The following is a 24361-nucleotide window of genomic DNA, read 5'->3' as shown; positions in this document are numbered from 1 at the left end:
AGTTAATTTTAGTAACTCCAAGATGTTTACAAAACTTGACCTATTATGTCATTACAAAGAGTTGAAATATCGGGTTGTCACACATTCATTACCTAATACCCCTGCCTTATAACTGTTAATCTTCGTGAGTTAAGGAATTATGTATAGATCTATGTAGGCTGACTACCCCACATGCGGTTGCTAGATACAACCTTAATGGTCTAGCCACAATAGATGATAATTGTCTACTTATTACGATGTACAATGAAGTGTTAGGAAAGGAACATCTACGTAGCCGAAGCTTGATTATAAGGACTCATTGTAACATTGAAAGTGTACATAGTTCACTAATAATATATAAGTTGGGAAACCACTTATATACATAAGGAAAACTACTTTTGATTTGAAAATATTTATTATTCAAATACTATAAATATGTGACTCACAAACATTAAGTTGACACTCTTCAAAATCACATGTCTTCTTGCGGAATTAAGAGTTTGAAGTTTATACTCATGGAATAAGTCGTGGAATCACAATCTTCTTAGTTTAGTATTATACTTTTATAGAATGGCCTACTATTAAGAGGCATGCTTTCGAAATTTCAAGTTCTTTGAACTCTAGACTAACCCTATGTAATTTCCTTTTTTCAGAAATAAGAATTTCCACTTTTTATGTTATTTGTTGTATTTGTTCTATGCACTCGATGACTATGCTCCATGACATTGTCTCACCGCCTAGCGATTCCACCGTTGACCGGGGTGTGTCAGAGATATATAAATAGTAGTAAAGGGTCTGTTCAGTTTGGTACCCACGGACGGACACAGGAATTGATAATAGGTTTTGCCGATTTTTTTTCCGGTCAAACATAATATAAAACCGAAAAATAATTCATTACATCTAATACAAATAAACGATCCATTACATACAAAGTTAAAAACATAACAATGATCTATCATCTATTTCAATCTAAATTTGTCCTCTTCGTGCAGACATCTTTTGAACTATTCCATTACCTTTTCATTCTTAACTTTCACAAGTGCTTTGATCTCAACATAGCAAAGCAACGTGTCGTTCAAAAACTCATCGCCAATCTTGTTGTGTAAGTTGGTCTTCAAGAGCTTCATATTTGAAAAAAATCTTTCTACACTTGTAGTCGCTACGGGTAATATCAAATCCAACTTTAAAAGCTTATAAACCAAAGAATAAGATCGATGTTTCCCCATATAACCATCAAACGAGAAAGCTCAGAAACTCCTTTCAAAGTGGTAAAACGTTCATCTTTGATGCAAGAGTGATAAAATATCTCAAGTTGTCCTTCAAGATCTATCAAATCCGAATCATCAAAGTCATACTTGTATAACTTAGCCAACTTCAACAACTTGAATTTGTCGAATTGTGTAAATGAATCACAAGGGCTCAAAGCACCCATGCATTCTAGTAACTGGGTGCTTGTTTCACTAAATCGATCTCGGTATTTTGTAAGTTGCATATCCACCATTGTGTTGAAGATTTCAACCTCAAAATGAAATCTAATGGTCTTTGTGGTCGTATGGTTTCTCATACCAACATAAAAATCCTCCATTTCCAAAGTTGCAATATTGTGTGTTTGACAAAAATAGGATAAATTTGCCAAAATGCTAACCCTGTGTCTCTTAAAGATTACAATGTGTCCATTATCCCTCTAACCATCGAAGCCGCTTCTAAAATGTCTAGATCTTTTTTTTGAAGTTGCTTCGATAATGTACCCGTGAGATGTAAAATGTCATACATCATATATAAGTAAAACACGAACTTATAAGATTTAAAATATGCTAAGATTCCGGATGCTTTTTGACGGTTTACAAATTCTAAAACTACAAGAACATCTGCAAACAACTTCATCAAACTTGTGAGTGTGTTGAAATGAGAACCTCATCTTGTATCTCTCGCTCGAACAAGTGTAGTCTCTTGATTTAACCCTCTTCCCATTTCAAGTTCACCACTACAGAAGCCTTTTTTGCACAATTTCTCTTGCTTGTTCCCATAGTAAGTCTTTTCTTTTACACGAGGCCCAAACAACATTAATCACCAACGAAATTTGCTCAAAAAAGTCAATAACACCATCTTGATTTTTTGCTACAGCTACAACCACTAACGTAGTGTTTGTTTTTTGTCTGCAGATCTGCGTGACCTCTTCTGTCTGCGCTGCGCAGACCACGAACATATATTAGCTTTCACAGACTGTTTGTTTTTTTGAAGACTGTAGACCCAAAAATGTTTGCGCGCCCTCTTCTTGGCACAGATGTGGACTAGAGTCTTCTAACATCTTCAGATATCTTTTAGCCTAAAAAAACATATATATCTTTTTTTTTAAAAGTTTTTTTTTTTTTTTTTTAATTTATAATTTTTCTAACTTTATTAATGATAAACAATTTGAAAAAAAAATTATAAAACTTAAAAAAAATGTTCGACGATACAAAAATGATATTTTTGACAAATTTATAAATAAAGATTTATTACAATAATAGTCGTTGAAGTTGTTTATATAAATATGAAAAAAAATCATAATATATTCTTATATTGTTTTGCCAAATTTTATAAAACATTATTTAATACAGTATCATCAATTTTTCGAGAAAATATATATGGTACGTTTTTAATGGATTTAATTGAAAAAATCGAAGTTTATTTCCATCCCTTTATGTATCAAATTCTTTGATCATTAATTATAATGTTTAGTTATAACTTTGCAACCAAAGTTGTTGGTTTTTATCAAATATATACGTTAACTCACACCATTTTTATTTTTAATTTTTATATAATAATACATAAAAGTTGATCTAGATTCGTTAATTATTTATAACAAAGTCATAAAAATATTAAAAAATCATTTTGAAGTGTAAAAAAACTAGTTTATTTAGATTTCAGTTTATTTTAGTAGTCCACAGATATTAAAAAAACAAGTAGTCTTTTTTTTTTTTTTTCAGATTGCAGACGTTTGGTCCACATCTTCTACTGCAGAGCTCTACAGATGTGGTCCACAGACTGCAGACATTTTGCCTCAGAAAAAACAAACAACATCTAATTGAAGTTTGTGTTCAAAATAATGTACATAAAAAGTTATGTCATTCTCTTGTAATATCAAAGCTTTCTAACCAGCGAATTCCGCTCTGCCCTCGCATATTGCTAGCCGCATCATAACCTTGTCCTGTTATATATATATATATATATATATATATATATATATATATATATATATATATAATATAATATAATATAATATAATATAATATAATATAATATAGCACATAAAGCTAATTAAAAAAAATTGAAATAAAAAAAAAGTAAATAATAAGTTACCTGACTAAAACTCAACTTATTACCTGTAAGTACTTCATTTATGTTGTTTTGAGTGTCAAAGAGGATGTATCCTTTATGTACACAACTCCAATGAATTTTTCATTCACAAAGCCAAGACTATCGACATATCGCAAAATAATAGCCATTTGTTCCTTTTTCGAGACATCGCTAGATTCATCAACCAATAAAGCGAATACATCTTGACCGATCTCTTGGCGAATACTCAAAAGTACTTCTTGTGCAAAACATTTCACAAGTTCTTTTTGAATTTTAGGGCAAATAAGTTGATTGTTTTTAGGAGTATTTTCTAAATTATTATTGAAAATATCTTCACTAGTCTCTCGAATGGCTTTAACACTTCAATGAAAAACACTATGTTTTTCAGGTTAACGGACTCGTCATTACCATGAAACGGTAAACAGGTTTTCAATAAAAGTCTAACAACAATAATATAAACACGTAATCGAGCTTTATATTTATGGTCATCCGCTTCGGTTTGTGTCCTCAATACATTAATAACTTGTTTTTCTCTCAATAAAAAATCACATTTTTCTCTTGCTTTGTTGTGAAAACTATCAACATTACCCACATGAGTCCGAAATGCATTTTTTTTATTCCAAGTATCAAAACCTTGGGAAACAAATGCATATCTCCCTCCTTTTTGTCCTATGAGGTCTCCACACACATAACAATATAAACAATATGCTTTTTTCTTTTTTCACACTATATTCCAACCAATCAAAATCATTAAACCATGAAGGGACCAAGCTTCTTAATCTATCACCTATTTTCTTTTTTGGAAACTTATGTAGCCTGATTTGACAAGGTCCCTGAAGCAAATACACTCTCCTTACATCATCTCTTATATTTGAGGCATAACTTGTAATATTTGGTGTATCCGCCGGGTCCTTTAGAAGATCTTTCTAATCAACCCTATCATTAGTTTCATTAGAGCATGGTGTTTGTGGAATTGCATTAGAACCCGAAAGGATTGATTGATTGGTGATTGGTGTTTGGGAAGATCCTTCACCGCTTTCATTAGGACTAGGTCTTGATATTTTGGTAGGAAAACCACCAAGGGTAACCTACAATTCAACATTAAGCTAAATAACTAATAATTTCACCAAATCATCCAATAGCTTCAATAAAAACCTACAAATTACACCAAATGAAAATTGAACTTCAATAAAGGCAATAAGAGATAGTAATTTTATTTCACCAAATCAATCAATAAGTCAATAATATCAATAAAACATAGCAATTTCACTAATTTAAGATAAAAACATAGCAATTTTGATTTCAACCTAACAAATTGGTAATATTCAATTTTCAAACACTTACTTGCTTTATTCTATTCTTAGCTAGGGATTGGAGATTACTTGGAGTCGAATTGAACAAATGAGAATCGATTTTTGCTACTTAATCAATAAGATACTCAGAAAATTAGAAGGAATTAGCAATGTAACTCATGGAAGCATCAAGCAGCGAAGTCATCGAGTCGACACAGGTCGTTGCCGGTTGTCGATTGCCGCCTCTAGTCTTGACGTTTTTTTCTTTTTCTTATTGCTTCTGTCGAATAAGTGTCTAGCCCAAACTCCCATTCTCCCAATTAGATCAAAAGATCTAATTATCCAGATTGGGCTAGTTTACTTATTTTTTTAGGCTAAAATTAATATGATTGTTGGATTACTAATTAATAAATTTAAGTTGTAAATATATTTTTGGGCTTGGTTGATCCAATAGAGTGACAATTTTTTTTACGTAGTTGTCGTTTTTTTACTTAGTGACACAATAGTTAAAATAAAAGAACACTTCGAAAAAGTTTCCACTGCATATACGTGAACTCGGTGTTGCCAGTGCCAACACTAGACACCTAGGCAAAACCGTCCCTATTGGTACCCTAATTCTCGAACCATGTCATTAAGTTTGTGGATTGAAAATAAATCAGTATCAATGTCCTCTACGTATGATACAATACCGTCAATATATTTTCTTCTAGGTGGCTTGGTGAAGATACCATTATAGTGTATATTCAACATGAAATAATTGTCACATCCTTCTACAAACACAAAAATAGATAGGGTAAACATAATGATTTTTCTTCATGAAAACATACTATAAAAAAAAAACTCATTTTTTGTAGAATCATACCGTATCTATCTTGCAAGTCCTTCAAGCTTCAAATTTTCTCATGCAAAGTCCATATTGAGAGAACATTGTCGATTCCTTATTAATAAACCCTAAAGCCCAAATTTACATAGATCATCTATAAGGTTTTTTTAACTTACAAATTTCTGAAAACCACGATGATTATTTAACGGGGTTTTATCTGATAAATATAATAATTTTACCAAATATTCTGGTCTTAAAGTATACCAAACGGATGAGATACAATATGGCAGTTTTTCAAGTTGCAACTTGCAACCCATATTTGCTACCGCTTTGCCTACGTCTGCTTCCGTACGCTCCTATGTCACGTTTATCGTCGTTTTCTTCTTCGCGTTTCTTGGCTCTCCCTGTTATCCCATTCTCTATTATTCCCTTTTTTCTCCTCGGAAAACTTTGTGGCGCTAAATGGAGCATCAGGCCATGCTTCATCGTTCAATTTTCGGAGGTAAATGCTCTGACTTTAGCCGATTAGTATATTCTTTCTGCTCTTCTGAACCTTTTGTGGCTTTTGTTCCATCGAATTTGATGATTTACTTTTTAGTCTCGCTCTTTATGTATTTCACAGTTTCCCTACTCACTGGTATCTCCAATCCTTTTGTTTCCTGATCTGGGTCGCGAATTACACAATTTGTACCCTTTCATAAAGCTGAAATGTGTTTTTTCATACGAGTTTGTGTGAGTGATTGTTTGCAACAAAATATAAAGAAGGGATTTTCCATTTCGAATTTACCAAATTTGATAAAAACGTCGTGAGTTGCTAATTGAACAGGTCGATGTCAATTCTGTGGGTGGAATTAATTGTCCATCTAGATCCAGTTCACATATAGTTGAATCTGTTTCATCTTGAAGGAATGGATTCTTGCTGTTCATTTTAATTTGGACACATGTGTCACACTTATCATTGTGCTCACCAATATAGAAAATTATTCCTTGATTGTTCATGATCCTAATGTTAATGTCTTAAAACTTGACCATAATAACTTCTCAATAATTGGGAGATTGGATATTTGTTTTCTACCTTCAACAAGAAAATGAAAGAAAAAAGATGAATATTGCATTGTATAAAACTCTTTTACAAAAAAACTGATAATGTGTATCCTCTATTTTCTAGGTGGAGTGCAGTTTCTTTTGGGACCTCATATGGGCATGAATGAACATAATCATAGTTTAATATCAATTACGAAAAGTCGATTCTTCTCAAAACATCTGATTTCACAAAGAAAATGTTTCAAATCTTCCATTTCATGTTCATCTGAGAAGTTAAATGGACCCCACGAGAGGAAAGAGAATACAGCAAAAGTGATCTATAGTGTTGCTCCTGCAATGGGACATAACAAGGTAATTAACATACATTCTTACATCTTTTCATATATTCAATGGAATTCTTGTTTCATTCAGAAATGATAAAAGATTTCATTTTTCAGTTCAAATATAGAAGTTATCATCTTTTTTAGTTTACTTGATGTTTTTGTTTTGTATAGAAAATGTGTAATGGAGAGACTTGGTCAAGTTTTACATGATATTGGTAACAGGAAGCACATCCAGAATGCAGTTCAAGAGTTCCTGCAATTGTGAATGCTCTTGAAAAGTTGGAGCTTACTCCAAAGGTATAAAAAAAATATATATATATATTTTCAAATCCAATCATTTCAAGACAATGTTTTTAGTTTTAACATCTTATGTATGTACAAATTTAAACCAATAGTTTCAATTACTTATAAAAAAATATGGCACCTTTGGGTAGGACACAAAAAAAAAACTGCAAAAGTCTTGATTTTTTTTTGAACTATCTTTATGCTATTATACATTCTAACTCTACGCAAGATTCCATGATAAAATGAAGATTTATACTAATATGCAATCTTTATGCTTGCAGTTTCGAGGATCTGAAATTGTTCAACTTCAAAATTTTAGAACAGCTACAGCAGAAGATATTGCAAGTGTACATACCAAATCTTATATTTTTGGCCTTGAGAAGGTAATACAGATTTTCTTTTTCTTGACATGAACAAAAGAAAGAAATGAGAGGATTTGAAAATTTAAAATTAAAAATGATGGTGTTATGTTCTTTGTAAAATGTTATTGTGTAGGCTATGGAGCAGGCTTCTGAACAGGGGATTATACACATTGATGGCTCTGGGCCCACATACGCCACTTCCACAGTAAGAATTTTATGTTATTAATTTGTTAATCAAAAAGATTTAATTGGATTCATAGTAATTCATCAGGACATTGTTGAATATAGTTTTGTTTATAGCACTTGTTAGTTAAAATGTTAGATATTTGTTAAGAATGAAGAGTTATTTATTTTGTTTTTTTCTCCATTGACTATGTTTAAAAAAACATTTGAGAAAATGGAATGAAAAAAATGAGAATGAACTTGTATAAAGTTGGGACTTAATGGAGAAAGCCTCGTTTGCCTTGATCATCTGTATCATATTTTATTTTTGTAAATAAAAGGTCATTATTGTAATTATAGTAATGTATAGAATAATAGATCATGAAATGTAAAATTTGATATCTTTTCTTATAAAATATAAACAATGCAGACATTCAACGAGTCATTAATTGCTGCTGGAGCAGGCTTATCTTTGGTTGATTCAGTGGTAATGAACTAATAATGACTTAACCATTTGATTTCTTTTTTTATTTTTCGAAATCGTAATTTTTTTTTTAATGATACGAAATTGTAGGTGGAAGCATCAAAAACGAGTGAGAATCCTCCGGTTGGTTTTGCCTTGATAAGGCCACCTGGACATCATGCAGTTCCAAAGGGGCCCATGGGATTTTGTGTGTTTGGCAATGTGGCAATTGCAGCTCGATATGCTCAACGTGTTCATGGATTAAAACGTGTTTTCATCATTGATTTTGATGTGCATCATGGAAATGGGACTAATGATGCTTTTTATGATGATCCTGATATATTCTTTCTTTCAACTCATCAAGTAAGCCAAGAATCCACTACTATTCAATATTCATGCAACAAACTTTCACAATCTATGCAAAAAAAAAAAATAAAATAAAATAAAAAAAATGGTTTTTAGACCAAAAGTATGCAAACCATGTTTCATTCCATAAATGCCTATGTTCTTTTTTTTACCAATTTGTATGAAAGTATTTTGCCTTTTTACCATTTTATTCAACAATGTTTAACCTTTTTTTACCAATTTATGTGACAATGTTTTGTTGTTTACCAATTTATGGGATAGAGTATATTACACTAATGGTCCCTATGGTTTAGGGTAGTTTGCACGTTTGGTCCCTAACTTATTTTTTAACTCGGAAGGTCTCTACTGTTTGTTTTTGTTACGCGCTTGGTCCCTGTCTTACCTAAAAAGACTATTTTACCCTTGACTTTTGAATTTATTTAAATAAACACATCTTCAACCCTACCCCCATCACCTTACATTACCCATCTCACCATTTTTGCCTATTTAAATAATAGTCTTTTTAGGTAAGATAGAGACAAGTGCGTAACAAAAACAAACGGTAAAGACCAAGCGCGTAACAAAAACAAACAATAGGGACTTTCCGAGTTAAAAAAACAAGTTAGGGACCAAGTGTACAAATTACCCCAAACCATAGGGACCATTTGTTTTGTTTTTACCAATTTATGCAAACCGATACGAATCATGCAACCATGTTTCGGTAAAATGCTGCTTTAGGATGGAAGCTACCCGGAAAAGACAAAACGCTGTTGCATAAATTGGTAAAAACATAACAATCATTTGTTGCATAAATATTAAATAGAGTAAATTACTGAAATCGTCCCTGTGGTTTGGTCAAAATGGCACGTTTGGTCCCTAACTTTTTTTTTTGCACTCGGATCATCCCTATGGTTTGATTTTGTTGCGTTTTTCGTGCTTGTGATTTGATTTTGTTTCATTTTTCGTCCCTTACATACATAAAGTTAGGGACCAAACATGCAATTTTTACCAAACCATAGGGACGAAAAACGCAACAAAATCAAACCACAGGGACGATCCAAGTGCAAAAAAAAAGTTAGGGACCAAACGTGCAATTTTAACCAAACCATAGGGACGATTTCTGTAATTTACTCTATTAAAATTGATGTTTTAGGATGGAAGCTACCCTGGCACAGGAAAAATTGATAATATAGGACATGGTGATGGCGAAGGAGCAACACTTAATTTGCCATTAGCAGGAGGTTCGGGTGATATAGCCATGCGAACTGTCTTCCATCAAGTCATTGTTCCTTCAGCCCAAAGATTTAACCCCGATATAATTCTTGTTTCAGCAGGGTCAGATTTTCTTTCTTTCTTTCTACCAAAATCATATTTATATATTGCTTCATGAATCATTTTTTTTTTTCAGATATGATGGACATGTATTGGATCCACTTGCGAATTTCCAATTCACAACAGGAACGTATTACATGCTGGCATCGAGCATCAAACAGCTTGCAAAAGAGCTGTGTGGAGGTCGATGTGTGTTTTTCTTGGAAGGAGGATACAACCTTAAGTCTCTTTCCAATTCTGTTGCAGAATCTTTTCGTGCTTTTATTGGAGAAAAAAGCATGGCTACACAACTTGATGAGTTTGGCTTCTTGTATGATGAACCATCTTTTAAAGTAAAGCAAGCCATTGATAGGATCAAACACTTGCATTCTCTTTAGAACATATCCATGCCATCTCTCTGTTATTCTTGTATATGTTACGTATATAGATACATATAATTGTCACATTGTCATTTATGGTTGACCCTTTCTATATGTTTAGATTTGTATAGGCCAATCAAATGTTGTTTTGATTATGTGAAAGATTAAATTACAACTTTTCGGAAAAGCTGGTAAAAAATGGTTGCATAGTTGTTTTTTGAATTTGATTTATCATTTATGTATTCATGATATGTTTTCTAATGTTTTAAGTTTGTATTGTGTATTGAGTTTTTTTGGTAACCAAAAAACACATGTAAACGTTCTATTTGGTTCTGATATTCTTATTTAAATAATGAGGACATACAAATGTGCTGAATACCTATAGACTACTGGATTAAAGAAATGTCAAATGAAGACAAACAGTTTCAACTAGGTGTCAATTTATATTAAATCCGGTCAAAATTGTTCTAAGATGATAAGAAATGGCCGTCGATGGTCAAATAATAGAGAAGTGTGGGTATACGATTCGTACAATGTGACAATTAAACCATGTTTTGACATTTTAAATTTCTTAAAAGTTTTTGTTATGTTTTATAAGTTTACGTTATTTTGTTTAATATATAAAACCTAAAATTTAAATTAGGTTAATATGCTAAAGGGTAATTTTTTTTTTCTTGAGTTAGGTTTATTTGTATTTAATATAAAGGGTTATTGACATAAGATACCTTGAGTTTTGTATTTTTTGTCGGTTTTGTTCCTGCAGCGATTTTAGATTTGTTAATGCTTAATATTTTGGAAAACTTGTTTATTTTTTCCCCTCATCCATTTTTACCTTCTATAGCTGGTCATTGGCTTACGTGGCATTGACCGGGTAAGCCCTACATGTTGTTGATTGGACAAAGAAGCAGACATGGCAGCCATGTCATCACATTAGATGGTTAAGAAAAATGAAGCTATGTTTGAGAAAATAAGGATGCTGAGAAGCATGTGTGTGTGTATATATATATATATATATATATATATATATATATATATATATATATATATATATATATATATATATATATATACACACTAGGTGTGAAACCCATCTACTACACAGAATGATTAAAACAAAAGTTAAATATCAATGTGTAAATATTAAACATTTTTTGAAAGTAAAATTTAGAGATAAACACACATGAAGTGATGAATAAGTAAGTAATTCCATGTATACTAATAAAAAAACTAATGACATATTTTAAATAAATGGGAAGAATCATAAATTTCCAAAGATTTCATTGAATACAAGATTAGATATCTTATTGTTAAGTTTACCGTGATTGCCTAAAATTAATATTTTAATTTCTCTATTTTTAGCTTTGGACAATGCAACATACAACTACACACGAGTGAACACAACTTGTCTAAAAAACAAACCCACCTTTGATAACGAACCAATAGTATCAAATGAATCAGTAATGAGAAGATACATAAATCTAGTTAATGAACACTGGTTTTCTCAAGACAACCACCTCGATAACGAACCAATTAGCAATCAAACGACTTCATTTTTTGGTTCAAGGATTGTTCTTTCTTGAAAAACAAAACGGATTCTTCACATTTTGAAGAATAGAATAATAGATAAATTCAATTAATTAACTAACAGGATCAAATGAATCAGTAACGACAAGATCATCCAATATATCATCTTCTCTCACACACTCTAGACCTTTGTAAGTATTCAAGCTCCATGCTTTTATGATCCTATGTGCTTACATATAGGTTTTCATGTATTATTCTTCATGTTTAGGTTAGTTGGAGTGAAACATCCCAAAAATATGGTTCAAAAATTTCATTTTTGATTTATAAATAAAACGATAGTAAACGAAATCATCTAATAAAACATAGGTAATAGTAACTCAAAACATCATATCAAATCACTATATCAAAATCACATGTCCAATTAATTATCAGAGTAAATCATCCCAGACTAAACGCTGTGGTGTGTGCAATGCAGTCATCTCGAGCTATTCCCCTTACTAGCGGAAGTACCTGAAACAAAAGCTGAAAAGTATAAACACGAAGCTTAGTGAGTCTCCCCAAACTACCACATACCATACAAATAATCATGCTACTAGGAGATACAGACCCTGCTCACACTCAAGGAGATACGGGCCCCGCCCACACTCCGCTGACTAGGAGATACGGGCTCCGCCCACACTCTGCTGACTACGAGATACGGTCCCCACCCACACTCGGCTATCTACGAGATACGGGCCCCGACCACACTCGACTAACTGTGAGATACGGGCCCCACCCACACTCAGCTGCTAAACATACATACAAGTATCACACAGACAACAAGTATAATCAAATCTATCAATCAGTCCTATATCCATACTCAAATAATGCTATGAAATACAGGCCCCACCCACACTCAGCTATCTATGAGATATGGGCCTCGCCCACACTCAGCTACTAATTAAAACATATACGGGCTAAACTTGGTGCCTTCGACCCGTTCAACTAGGCGGAAAACTCACCTCGCAAGGCTAACTATGAAATCTCGCATGAGGAATCTCTAACGGCTGCTCCAACGACTCCCTGACTATCATTATCACAATAACACTTAGTCAAAATCCAATAATCCTTCTTAGGGTAAAATGACCATTTTACCCCTGGTCAAAGTCAACATTCTGGGTTGACTTAACTCGCCGAGTTCTATAAATCAAAAACCCTGAAATTGCGATCTAACTCGTCGAGTCATCCCTCTGACACACCGAGTTCCCGTGCTACTCGTAGTCGTGATAAAGCAAGTCAACTCGTTGAGTCCCTCCTCAAACTCGTCGAGTTCTACCCTATTCAGAATTAGGACAAATCGACTTAACTCGTTGAGTTCCTCTATGGACTCGACGAGTTCCTCAGTCTGTTTGGGCCATCATAATGGATTAAGCCCCTACTCTTCAGATCCAAGCTTCATATTTCCCATATACACTGAAAATGTCCATTTAAGGGTAAAGTTTCCAACTTTATCCGTTAATACCTTTACTTAATGGGTTTACCTCAAACCCTAACTCTTTAGGACCTAGATCTTGGTCCATAAGCCATCCATACTCCAACTAAAGGATACAAACATAGATTCTGATAATGAAACAAATATTCAATTATTGGGAGATTGGATATTTGTTTTCTACCTTCAACAAGAAAATGAAAGAAAAAAGATGAATATTGCATTGTATAAAACTCTTTTACATAAAAACTGATAATGTGTAACCTCTATTTTCTAGGTGGACTGCAGTTTCTTTTGGGACCTCATATGGGCTTGAATGAACATCATCATAGTTTAATATCAATTATGAGAAGTCGATTCTTCTCAAAACATCTGATTTCACAAAGAAAATGTTTCAAATCTTCCATTTCATGCTTATCTGAGAAGTTGTCACACCCCCAAATCAAGGATGGCGGAAACGTCCGGGGGTGGAGGACTTCATGTATAGTATCACAACCACAATGGCAATAGTATTTAAAGCAAACACAACCAACATATATATATATATATATATATATATATATATATATATATAAAATTGAAAGAGTTACATCATTGTAGGAATAACATGTTTCCAAATCAATTACAATACGTTGACAAAATGTGAAAAGTTTGACGCCTTAACGTCCCATCCTCAAAATGCACTTGGTTACCTATTTAGTGATTTCCTGAGAATACAAGTTGTGTGAAAAAGTGTCAACATAAAGGTTGGTGAGTTCATAAGATTTTGTTTTAAACTTGATAAATGCCTTTCTCTTGTAATTGTCATGTTTGATCCAGGAGAATCCGATATTTTCCTTAAAATGTGTAATGTAGTCTTATATCCAAAGACCGAAATGTATAAGTAACCTTTCTTACTTATAGAAAATGATGTAAGTTTAAATTGACATAAACGCGTTTGAATTCAATGAAATTCCTGTAAATTCTATGTTTGTTAATACTTTCTGTGAGTTATTATAACCATGCTATGACCTAGTTGGCCTGAAACGACGTTCTTCAGGCGTCGGAAATGTTATAACATTTGTCACCCCAAACTTGCCTGTCTAACTGTTGCATGCAGTTAAGGTGTGGGTTGTCAAACCCAATATAGATCTATATACAACTATCACGCTCTCCCTCCAGAAGACTCTGGTTACAATACATGACTTATTGGTAAATGTGAAGCGAACATCTCACAAAGTCATTAACGAATTTACGTGTAATGTAATGAAAATCCCCTTTTTGTAATAAATGTACCCTTTTGTATGAGATTGTTATCTAATGCATCATAAACTACACCTATTATAGTTTATCAAAACAAGGGTATTAGTGGTAATGTACGTAAACTATCTTTAATATAGTTTATTCAAATGTTCGAATGAAATGGATGTACTTTGATTATAACAATCTGTTATCTTTTATATATATATATATATATATATATATATATATATATATATATATATATCAAAATACATTTATAAAATGATGTATGTCTATATACCAATCCAAAATCTCATTTAATGCAATAACGTATAATCACATAAAGATATACACCTTGCTCAACATATTACAAGGTGTAATGAAATTGATAGCATTTTTCTATTGTTAACAATTTCATTTTACTGTTCTTAGAAAATTTGTAGAAAAATCATCAAAGGTCCAAATCAGAATCCGTAAATTCTGAGAGTTTGGAAAATGAGTCTAGTTTGTTTATAAATTTTCTCACGATTTTTAGTGACCACCAACTTAGGAGGAAACGTCCATAATCACAGGATGGTCCGGATTGCTTCTCGAAATGATAGACAGTTTTGTAAAAATCACCATAAATCATAGACAAATCGTGTGGAGATGTGAATGTAGTCATTTTAAAGCTAAGAACTGGAACTACTTGTACCTAAAACAGGTTTGAAAACTAAAATGTTTAAGTTGTCCAAAACAGTCTGTGAATGGAGTGGAAGTTTTCTGATGAAGGCTGTTAAATGAGTTTAGTTGTGTCCTTGGTGTTTTAACTTGTATTCCCCCTCCCCCTCCCCCCGCCTTAAAACTTAAGAAAAACATGAAAATATGGGGGTATGAATTCACCTTGAGTGATTTCAATAGATGGATGATGGTGAAATGTAGTATTCCAGTCAAGAACACTAAGAAGATGTCTTGAAGGTTCGAGGATCTAACATTAATGTGATGGAATTTGTGTAAACAATCGATGATTGGAGTAGAATGAAGTGTAATAATCATAAGGAGGATGAATTATACTTACCAAGAGTAGAGTAAAGCTTGATGATCAGCCTTGGAGTCTCAAAATAGAGAGAAAAAGTTTGAGAGAAAAGTTGTGTTTGATTTTTGGTGAAATGAGAGCAAGTGAGTGAAAATGAGGAGCGAGGTTGATTTGTTCCAGCTCTTAGAACGTGGGAGGGGCTGATGATTGATGGAAAAGTACAAGGAAGTGACTAGGGATGACGGGGAGGAATGTGGGTTAGTCATGGAGTGGGTATGGTGGTTGCTTGTGTCATAATACAAAGAAAAGTCAACACTCAACCTTTGTACTTCACCCACTCTTCTTGGATAAGGTTTTATCCCAAAAACGTGGGAAATTAGTAGATATGGGTCTGTAAATGTTAAGATAAAGTTTCAGGTAAAAATCCTGCATTAAAACGATGAAAAACGAAGCTAAAATGAAGTCGTGGTCGAAAACCGGGAGTAACTTGGCTTTCTACGAGACCCCTCGGTCCTGGCCGAGATTCGGTCCCTTCCGGACATGGAGCGAAGGTAGGAAGGTTCGGCCCGAACGCGAAACAGACCGAAAGGAGAAGGAAGCGAAATGGGGCGAAGGCAAAATGGACCGAAGGGTTCGGTCCCCTGGTTGTGAGGTTCGGGCTCGAGAGGACCTTCGGGTTCGACTCGGAAGTTTCAGCTCTTAGCAGGTTCGGTCCGAAGGGACCTTTCGGTTTCGGTCCTCCTGGTTTCGGGTCTGCTATAGTTCGGTCCTCATATCTTCGGTTCCTATGGCTTCGGTTCTAAGAGGGTTCGCCCCTAGAGAGTGGATTTCGGGTCCTTAAGCCTATTTTACTTGTTTTTACCCCGTTTCAAGCCGTTTTTGACCCGGTTATGGGTCGGGATGGCCCGAAAGACTATAAAAAGTTTAAGAAAATTTTGAGAGAGATTTGGGAAAGATTTCACATACTTGGAGAGATTTCTCATACTTAGAGAGATTTAGGAGAGATTTCACATACTTGGAGAGATTTCTCATACTTAAAGAGATTTGGGAGAGATTTGACATACGTGGAGAGATTTGGGAGAGATTTCACATAGTTGGAGAGATTTGGGAGAGATTTAGGATAGAGAGAGATAGAGTGAAAACGATTGAGAGAGGTTTCGTATGTGACATTTGTGAGTGTCCGGCTTCGCAACGCAAGGTCCGTAAACCCTGTTAAGCCATGTTTAAGGATCTTACACACCCCCGATGAGTATCAATTTAGTTCATTATTTAACACAGTTTTAGGTTAATGAAATCTAGATATACGAACTTTTCAATTAATGATTTCTCATTAGCATAGCGAGTTGTATAGTAATTACCTAATGTAAGCCCTTGTACCCAAGGGTTAATTGAGTCGACTAGTTTGACTTGTTGACTTTAGTTGACTTTTACTTGACCGAAAATTGATGGTTGTCACATCATCCCCCTGTTAGAGGGAATTTCGTCCCGATATTAGAATTTAGGTAAGAAAGTTGGTATGCATAATAGAGCCAAGAAGTGAGGATACTTCTTAATCGATTGATTCTCATGCTCCCAAGTGAATGCGGGTCCTCGATTGGCATTCCAGTGAACCTTCACTAATGGGAAATGGCTTGGCTTTGTTCGCCTAACCTCTCGGTCTATTGTCACTACGGTTCCTTCACGAAGGGGAGGTTCTTGTTGATCTCGATCTTGTTGAATGGGATTACAGGAGCCCTGACGGAAAGGTACATTTTCATGATCGAGACATGGAGGGTAAAATGTACGTCACTGGGTTCGCGGGGTAGGTTGGACTTGTAAACATTTGGATACAAGTTTGTATAAGTATGATAATGTTTGTAAGTAATTGTAAATATTTGAAAACCCTAGAATATCCCACATTTTCTACTAGAATAAAAAAAATAAGTAGTCTTCTACCAAGACCCGATTGTTTTGAAAGTAGTCTTCTACCAAGACCTGACTGTATGACTATTATTATTCTAATTTATTCTACCTCATTGATTATGTGGATGTGACACATAGTAAAGGTATTAATAATACATTAACTGGTGTTTTATATCCTTTTGTAATTATCGTATATACAATGTAAGTATTGTAGTATTTGTAATATGTGACTACTTTTTGTACTAATCTGCCTTAATTGAGGGTTAAGGCATAATGTGATGGCTTGATCCCATACTAAACGCTCCCCTGTCAAGGGATTTTGGGAACCAAACGCGACCCCTGCATGATTGCAAGCCGTGAATATCCACATTATTATGATCATGTATACCCAATATAACTATCACAATGCATTAGTGATTTATTGGTATAGTTAGATCCTGAAATTGTTCCATGCTATAGCACTTTGTTATGTCTGTTCTGTTATCGTGTATTGTGTCGTATTTATGTAAGCATGTAATGTATTAGGATAGACTCATGAATGAACTGACTCTTGTGATTCCTTGTACTTGGAATGGTAAGTAGTATCTTCGGTGCTGACAATTTCTCAACGGTTTTGATTTTTCGGAAGGGTCCTCAAGAATTCCCACATTACCAATAGTGTGTCTTAGGAATTCGACACTTCAATTCCAAAAATCATATTTAGAGAACTTCGCGTAGAGCTTTTCTGATCGTAATGTTTCCATGGTTTATCGTAGACGCTCTTTATGATTTCCTTCTTACTACGAGAGTAGATAAGTAAGTCATTTATAAGGATAATGACGAACTGATCCGAGTAAGAATGACGTACCCTATTCATTAAGTTCATGAATACTACGGGCGTATTGGTCCTATCCGAGGGGTGTCACTACGGACTCGTAGCGTCCGCATCGAGTTTGGGAGATTGTCCTCGGGACATCCTTTACTGACATTCAAAACTGGTGATATTCGGATCTTAAGTCCCTTTCGGAAAGGTACATCGTTCCTTGTGGTTGGTCAACCAGTTCATCTATGCCAGGCAGAAGGTAATGATTTATAATGGACTCTTGTCGAGGTCTGCAACACGAGGACTTCCCAGGGGGTCACCCATCCTAGTACTACTCTCGCCCAAGCACGCTTAACTGCAGAGTTCTGATGGGATCCGATGCATTAGTGCTGGTATGATCGCACCCACTGAAGTCTATCTTCTCAAAGAATAAAACCAGAGCTCTCAAAGGTGAGGAGCTTGTCTTATCATTCCATTGTTGTGTAGTCGTTAAGCTGTCCAAACGGTTCTTGTATCTCCGTCGGTGTGAGACTGTAGGGAGACCTGGTTACAGAAGTCGTATTGGTTTCTAAGTTTGTTCGCATGACGAAGCGATTACTCGTAGTCTTGGGCAGTCTCCGTTTAGAAGTTCACATTAGAAGTCATACCTAGTTCATCAATCATAGTATCGCATATACGAGTTGTATATAATTAAGACTGAAAAGGCAGTCGAATAAATGATTCTTCTGTAAGCTCACATCCCAATGAGGAAAAGAGGTTAAAGTGGATCATCAATTCTAAACTTGTAGAACCTTGATTATATACCACCCCTAAGTATACCTTCATCAGCGATAGACCAACCGTATGGGTATTTGGATTGAACTTGACGTACTGTACGAGTGGTACTTTGGGGAGGTTTGCTGAGGTCTCTTTGGAAGGATAAGAAACATGCGGTACTCTATGCATGAGTACTTCGGAGTTCTGAAATGACAGTTTCATTAAAAAGGCGATTTCGGAGAGAGAGAGAGAGAGAAAGAGAGAGAGAGAGAGAGAGAGAGAGAGAGATGTGTGTACAAAACTGGTATTGTACGAATCGAGTTGACTCAAGTCGTATGGTAGTATCGGACATACTTGGAAGTAATGACATTGGTTTTGAACATAGGGGCCAAAACACAACAATGCAAATATTAACATAGTTACAGTACTTTTCGATTTACAACCAGGCTATTGCTGCGAACAAGGTATACTACAAAAGGCAAGTATATGCAAAACCAGAGCCCCCTTAACCATTAGGATCTCGCAAAAGATAAAACTCGAGTGGTACTAGTTTAAAACATATTTTATGGGTTTGTCACTACGAAACGCCTTATATATATATATATATATATATATATATATATATCTATATATATATATATATATATATATATATATATATATTAACGGGGGTCCGGAGTAGCTTCTCCTGCGGCGGTGATCCTTAGTATGTTCAGGCGTCAGAAATGTTATAACATTTGTCACCCCAGACCTGCCTGTCTAACTGTTGCATGCAGTTAAGGTGTGGGTTGTCAAACCCAATATAGATCTATATACAACTATCACGCTCTCCCTCCATAAGACTCTGGCTACAATACATGACTTATTGGTAAATGTGAAGCGAACGTCCCACAAAGTCATTAACGAATTTACGTGTATTGTAATGAAAATTCCCTTTTTGTAATAAATGTACCCTTTTGTATGAGAGTGTTATCTAATGCATCATACCTATTATAGTTTATCAAAACAAGGGTATTGGTGGTAATGTACGTAAACTATCTTTAATATAGTTTATTCAAATGTTCGAATGAAATGGATGTACTTTGATTATAACAATCTGTTATCTTTATATATATATATATATATATATATATATATATATATATATATATATATATATATATATATATATATATATATCAAAATACATTTATAAAATGATGTATGTCTATATACCAATCCAAAATGTCATTTAATGCAATAACATATAATCACATAAAGATATACACCTTGCTCAACATATTACAAGGTGTAATGAAATTGATAGCATTTTTCTGTTGTTAACAATTTCATTTTACTGTTCTTAGAAAATTTGTAGAAAAATCATCAAAGGTCCAAATCAGAATCCGTAAATTCTGAGAGTTTGGAAAATGGGTCTAGTTTGTTTATAAAGTTTCTCACGATTTTTAGTGACCACCAACTTAGGTGGAAACGTCCATAATCACAGGATGGTCCAGATTGCTTCTCGAAATGATAGACAGTTTTGTACAAATCACCATAAATCATATACAAATCGTGTGGAGATGTGAAAGTAGTCATTTTAAAGCTAAGAACGGGAACTACTTGTACTTAAAATAGGTTTGAAAAATAAAATGTTTAAGTTGTCTAAAACAGTCTGTGAATGGAGTGGAACTTTTCTGATGAAGGCTGTTAAATGAGTTTAGTTGTGTCCTTGGTGTTTTAACTTGTATTCCCCCTCCCCCTCCCCCCGCCTTAAAACTTAAGAAAAACATGAAAATATGGGGGTATGAATTCACCTTGAGTGATTTCAATAGATGGATGATGGTGAAATGTAGTATTCCAGTCAAGAACACTAAGAAGATGTCTTGAAGGTTCGAGGATCTAACATTAATGTGATGGAATTTGTGTAAACAATCGATGATTGGAGTAGAATGAAGTGTAATAATCATAAGGAGGATGAATTATACTTACCAAGAGTAGAGTAAAGCTTGATGATCAGCCTTGGAGTCTCAAAATAGAGAGAAAAAGTTTGAGAGAAAAGTTGTGTTTGATTTTTGGTGAAATGAGAGCAAGTGAGTGAAAATGAGGAGCGAGGTTGATTTGTTCCAGCTCTTAGAACGTGGGAGGGGCTGATGATTGATGGAAAAGTACAAGGAAGTGACTAGGGATGACGGGGAGGAATGTGGGTTAGTCATGGAGTGGGTATGGTGGTTGCTTGTGTCATAATACAAAGAAAAGTCAACACTCAACCTTTGTACTTCACCCACTCTTCTTGGATAAGGTTTTATCCCAAAAACGTGGGAAATTAGTAGATATGGGTCTGTAAATGTTAAGATAAAGTTTCAGGTAAAAATCCTGCATTAAAACGATGAAAAACGAAGCTAAAATGAAGTCGTGGTCGAAAACCGGGAGTAACTTGGCTTTCTACGAGACCCCTCGGTCCTGGCCGAGATTCGGTCCCTTCCGGACATGGAGCGAAGGTAGGAAGGTTCGGCCCGAACGCGAAACAGACCGAAAGGAGAAGGAAGCGAAATGGGGCGAAGGCAAAATGGACCGAAGGGTTCGGTCCCCTGGTTGTGAGGTTCGGGCTCGAGAGGACCTTCGGGTTCGACTCGGAAGTTTCAGCTCTTAGCAGGTTCGGTCCGAAGGGACCTTTCGGTTTCGGTCCTCCTGGTTTCGGGTCTGCTATAGTTCAGTCCTCATATCTTCGGTTCCTATGGCTTCGGTTCTAAGAGGGTTCGCCCCTAGAGAGTGGATTTCGGGTCCTTAAGCCTATTTTACTTGTTTTTACCCCGTTTCAAGCCGTTTTTGACCCGGTTAAGGGTCGGGATGGCCCGAAAGACTATAAAAAGTTTAAGAAACTTTTGAGAGAGATTTGGGAAAGATTTCACATACTTGGAGAGATTTCTCATACTTAGAGAGATTTAGGAGAGATTTCACATACTTAGAGAGATTTCTCATACTTAAAGAGATTTGGGAGAGATTTGACATACGTGGAGAGATTTGGGAGAGATTTCACATAGTTGGAGAGATTTGGGAGAGATTTAGCATAGAGAGAGATAGAGTGAAAACGATTGAGAGAGGTTTCGTATGTGACATTTGTGAGTGTCCGGCTTCGCAACGCAAGGTCCGTAAACCCTGTTAAGCCATGTTTAAGGATCTTACACACTCCCGATGAGTATATAATATTGTTTTATCGATTTAGTTCATTATTTAACGCAGTTTTAGGTTAATGAAATCTAGATATACGAACTTTTCAATTAATGATTTCTCATTAGCATAGCGAGTTGTATAGTAATTACCTAATGTAAGCCCTTGTACCCAAGGGTTAATTGAGTCAACTAGTTTGACTTGTTGACTTTAGTTGACTTTTACTTGACCGAAAATTGATGGTTGTCACATCATCCCCCCGTTAGAGGGAATTTCATCCCGATATTAGAATTTAGGTAAGGAAGTTGGTATGCATAATAGAGCCAAGAAGTGAGGATACTTCTTAATCGATTGATTCTCATGATCCCAAGCGAATGCGGGTCCTCGATTGGCATTCAAGTGAACCTTCACTAATGGGAAATGGCTTGGCTTCGTTCGCCTAACCTCTCAGTCTATGGTCACTACGGTTCCTTCGCAAAGGGGAGGTTCTTGTTGATCTCGATCTTGTCGAATGGGATTACAAAAGCCCTGATGGAAAGGTACGTTTTCATGATCGAGACATGGAGGGTAAAATGTACGTCACTGGGTTTGCGGGGTAGGTTGGACTTGTAAACATTTGGATACAAGTTTGTATAAGTATGATAATGTTTGTAAGTAATTGTAAATGTTTGAAAACCCTAGAATATCCCATATTTTCTACTAGAATAAAAAAAAATAAGTAGTCTTCTACCAAGACCCGATTGTTTTGAAAGTAGTCTTCTACCAAGACCTGACTGTATGACTATTATTATTCTAATTTATTCTACCTCATTGATTATGTGGATGTGACACATAGTAAAGGTATTAATAATACATTAACTGGTGTTTTATATCCTTTTGTAATTATCGTATATACAATGTAAGTATTGTAGTATTTGTAATATGTGACTACTTTTTGTACTAATCTGCCTTAATTGAGGGTTAAGGCATAATGTGATGGCTTGATCCCATACTAAACGCTCCCCTGTCAAGGGATTTTGGGAACCAAACGCGACCCCTGCATGATTGCAAGCCGTGAATATCCACATTATTATGATCATGTATACCCAATATAACTATCACAATGCATTAGTGATTTATTGGTATAGTTAGATCCTGAAATTGTTCCATGCTATAGCACTTTGTTATGTCTGTTCTGTTATCGTGTATTGTGTCGTATTTATGTAAGCATGTAATGTATTAGGATAGACTCATGAATGAACTGACTCTTGTGATTCCTTGTACTTGGAATGGTAAGTAGTATCTTCGGTGCTGACAATTTCTCAACGGTTTTGATTTTTCGGAAGGGTCCTCAAGAATTCCCACATTACCAATAGTGTGTCTTAGGAATTCGACACTTCAATTCCAAAAATCATATTTAGAGAACTTCGCGTAGAGCTTTTCTGATCGTAATGTTTCCATGGTTTATCGTAGATGCTCTTTATGATTTCCTTCTTACTACGAGAGTAGATAAGTAAGTCATTTATAAGGATAATGACGAACTGATCCGAGTAAGAATGACGTACCCTATTCATTAAGTTCATGAATACTACGGGCGTATTGGTCCTATCCGAGGGGTGTCACTACGGACTCGTAGCGTCCGCATCGAGTTTGGGAGATTGTCCTCGGGACATCCTTTACTGACATTCAAAACTGGTGATATTCGGATCTTAAGTCCCTTTTGGAAAGGTACATCGTTCCTTGTGGTTGGTCAACCAGTTCATCTATGCCAGGCAGAAGGTAATGATTTATAATGGACTCTTGTCGAGGTCTGCAACACGAGGACTTCCCAGGGGGTCACCCATCCTAGTACTACTCTCGCCCAAGCACGCTTAACTGCAGAGTTCTGATGGGATCCGATGCATTAGTGTTGGTATGATCGCACCCACTGAAGTCTATCTTCTCAAAGAATAAAACCAGAGCTCTCAAAGGTGAGGAGCTTGTCTTATCATTCCATTGTTGTGTAGTCGTTAAGCTGTCCAAACGGTTCTTGTATCTCCGTCGGTGTGAGACTGTAGGGAGACCTGGTTACAGAAGTCGTATTGGTTTCTAAGTTTGTTCGCATGACGAAGCGATTACTCGTAGTCTTGGGCAGTGTCCGTTTAGAAGTTCACATTAGAAGTCATACCTAGTTCATCAATCATAGTATCGCGTATACGAGTTGTATATAATTAAGACTGAAAAGGCAGTCGAATAAATGATTCTTCTGTAAGCTCACATCCCAATGAGGAAAAGAGGTTAAAGTGGATCATCAATTCTAAACTTGTAGAACCTTGATTATATACCACCCCTAAGTATACCTTCATCAGCGATAGACCAACCGTATGGGTATTTGGATTGAACTTGACGTACTGTACGAGTGGTACTTTGGGGAGGTTTGCTGAGGTCTCTTTGGAA

The 24361-nt window shown here is 35.1% G+C and overlaps 2 protein-coding genes and 2 non-coding genes across 4 annotated transcripts; 1 reads left to right on the top strand and 3 right to left on the bottom strand.

Moving 5' to 3' along the window:
- Positions 1-873: 873 nt before the first annotated feature.
- On the bottom strand, positions 874-1480 carry LOC145029843 (uncharacterized). Its single transcript, XM_078978299.1, has 3 exons — positions 1211-1480; positions 996-1169; positions 874-879 (listed from the first exon to the last, which is right to left on the bottom strand). The coding sequence occupies exons 1-3, from the start codon at positions 1478-1480 to the stop codon at positions 874-876; spliced, it is 450 nt and encodes a 149-aa protein (XP_078834425.1).
- Positions 1481-5800: 4320 nt separating this feature from the next.
- On the top strand, positions 5801-10350 carry HDA14 (histone deacetylase 14). The gene is made up of 9 exons (XM_078979640.1): positions 5801-5935; positions 6602-6828; positions 7023-7097; positions 7367-7468; positions 7581-7652; positions 8040-8096; positions 8184-8435; positions 9571-9752; positions 9826-10350. The coding sequence occupies exons 1-9, from the start codon at positions 5896-5898 to the stop codon at positions 10124-10126; spliced, it is 1308 nt and encodes a 435-aa protein (XP_078835766.1). The 5' UTR covers positions 5801-5895; the 3' UTR covers positions 10127-10350.
- A 7977-nt stretch (positions 10351-18327) lies between these two features.
- On the bottom strand, positions 18328-18446 carry LOC145033035 (5S ribosomal RNA). Its single transcript, XR_013677290.1, has one exon. It is a non-coding gene; the product is annotated as a 5S ribosomal RNA (ribosomal RNA).
- Positions 18447-23732: 5286 nt separating this feature from the next.
- Positions 23733-23851, bottom strand: LOC145033045 (5S ribosomal RNA). Its single transcript, XR_013677291.1, has one exon. It is a non-coding gene; the product is annotated as a 5S ribosomal RNA (ribosomal RNA).
- Positions 23852-24361: the final 510 nt, after the last annotated feature.

This window comes from Lactuca saligna, chromosome 2 (genome assembly GCF_052625555.1).
Source record: "Lactuca saligna cultivar CGN05327 chromosome 2, ASM5262555v1, whole genome shotgun sequence".
Lineage (NCBI taxonomy): Eukaryota > Viridiplantae > Streptophyta > Magnoliopsida > Asterales > Asteraceae > Lactuca > Lactuca saligna.
This window is presented reverse-complemented; position numbering and strand designations above follow the sequence as displayed.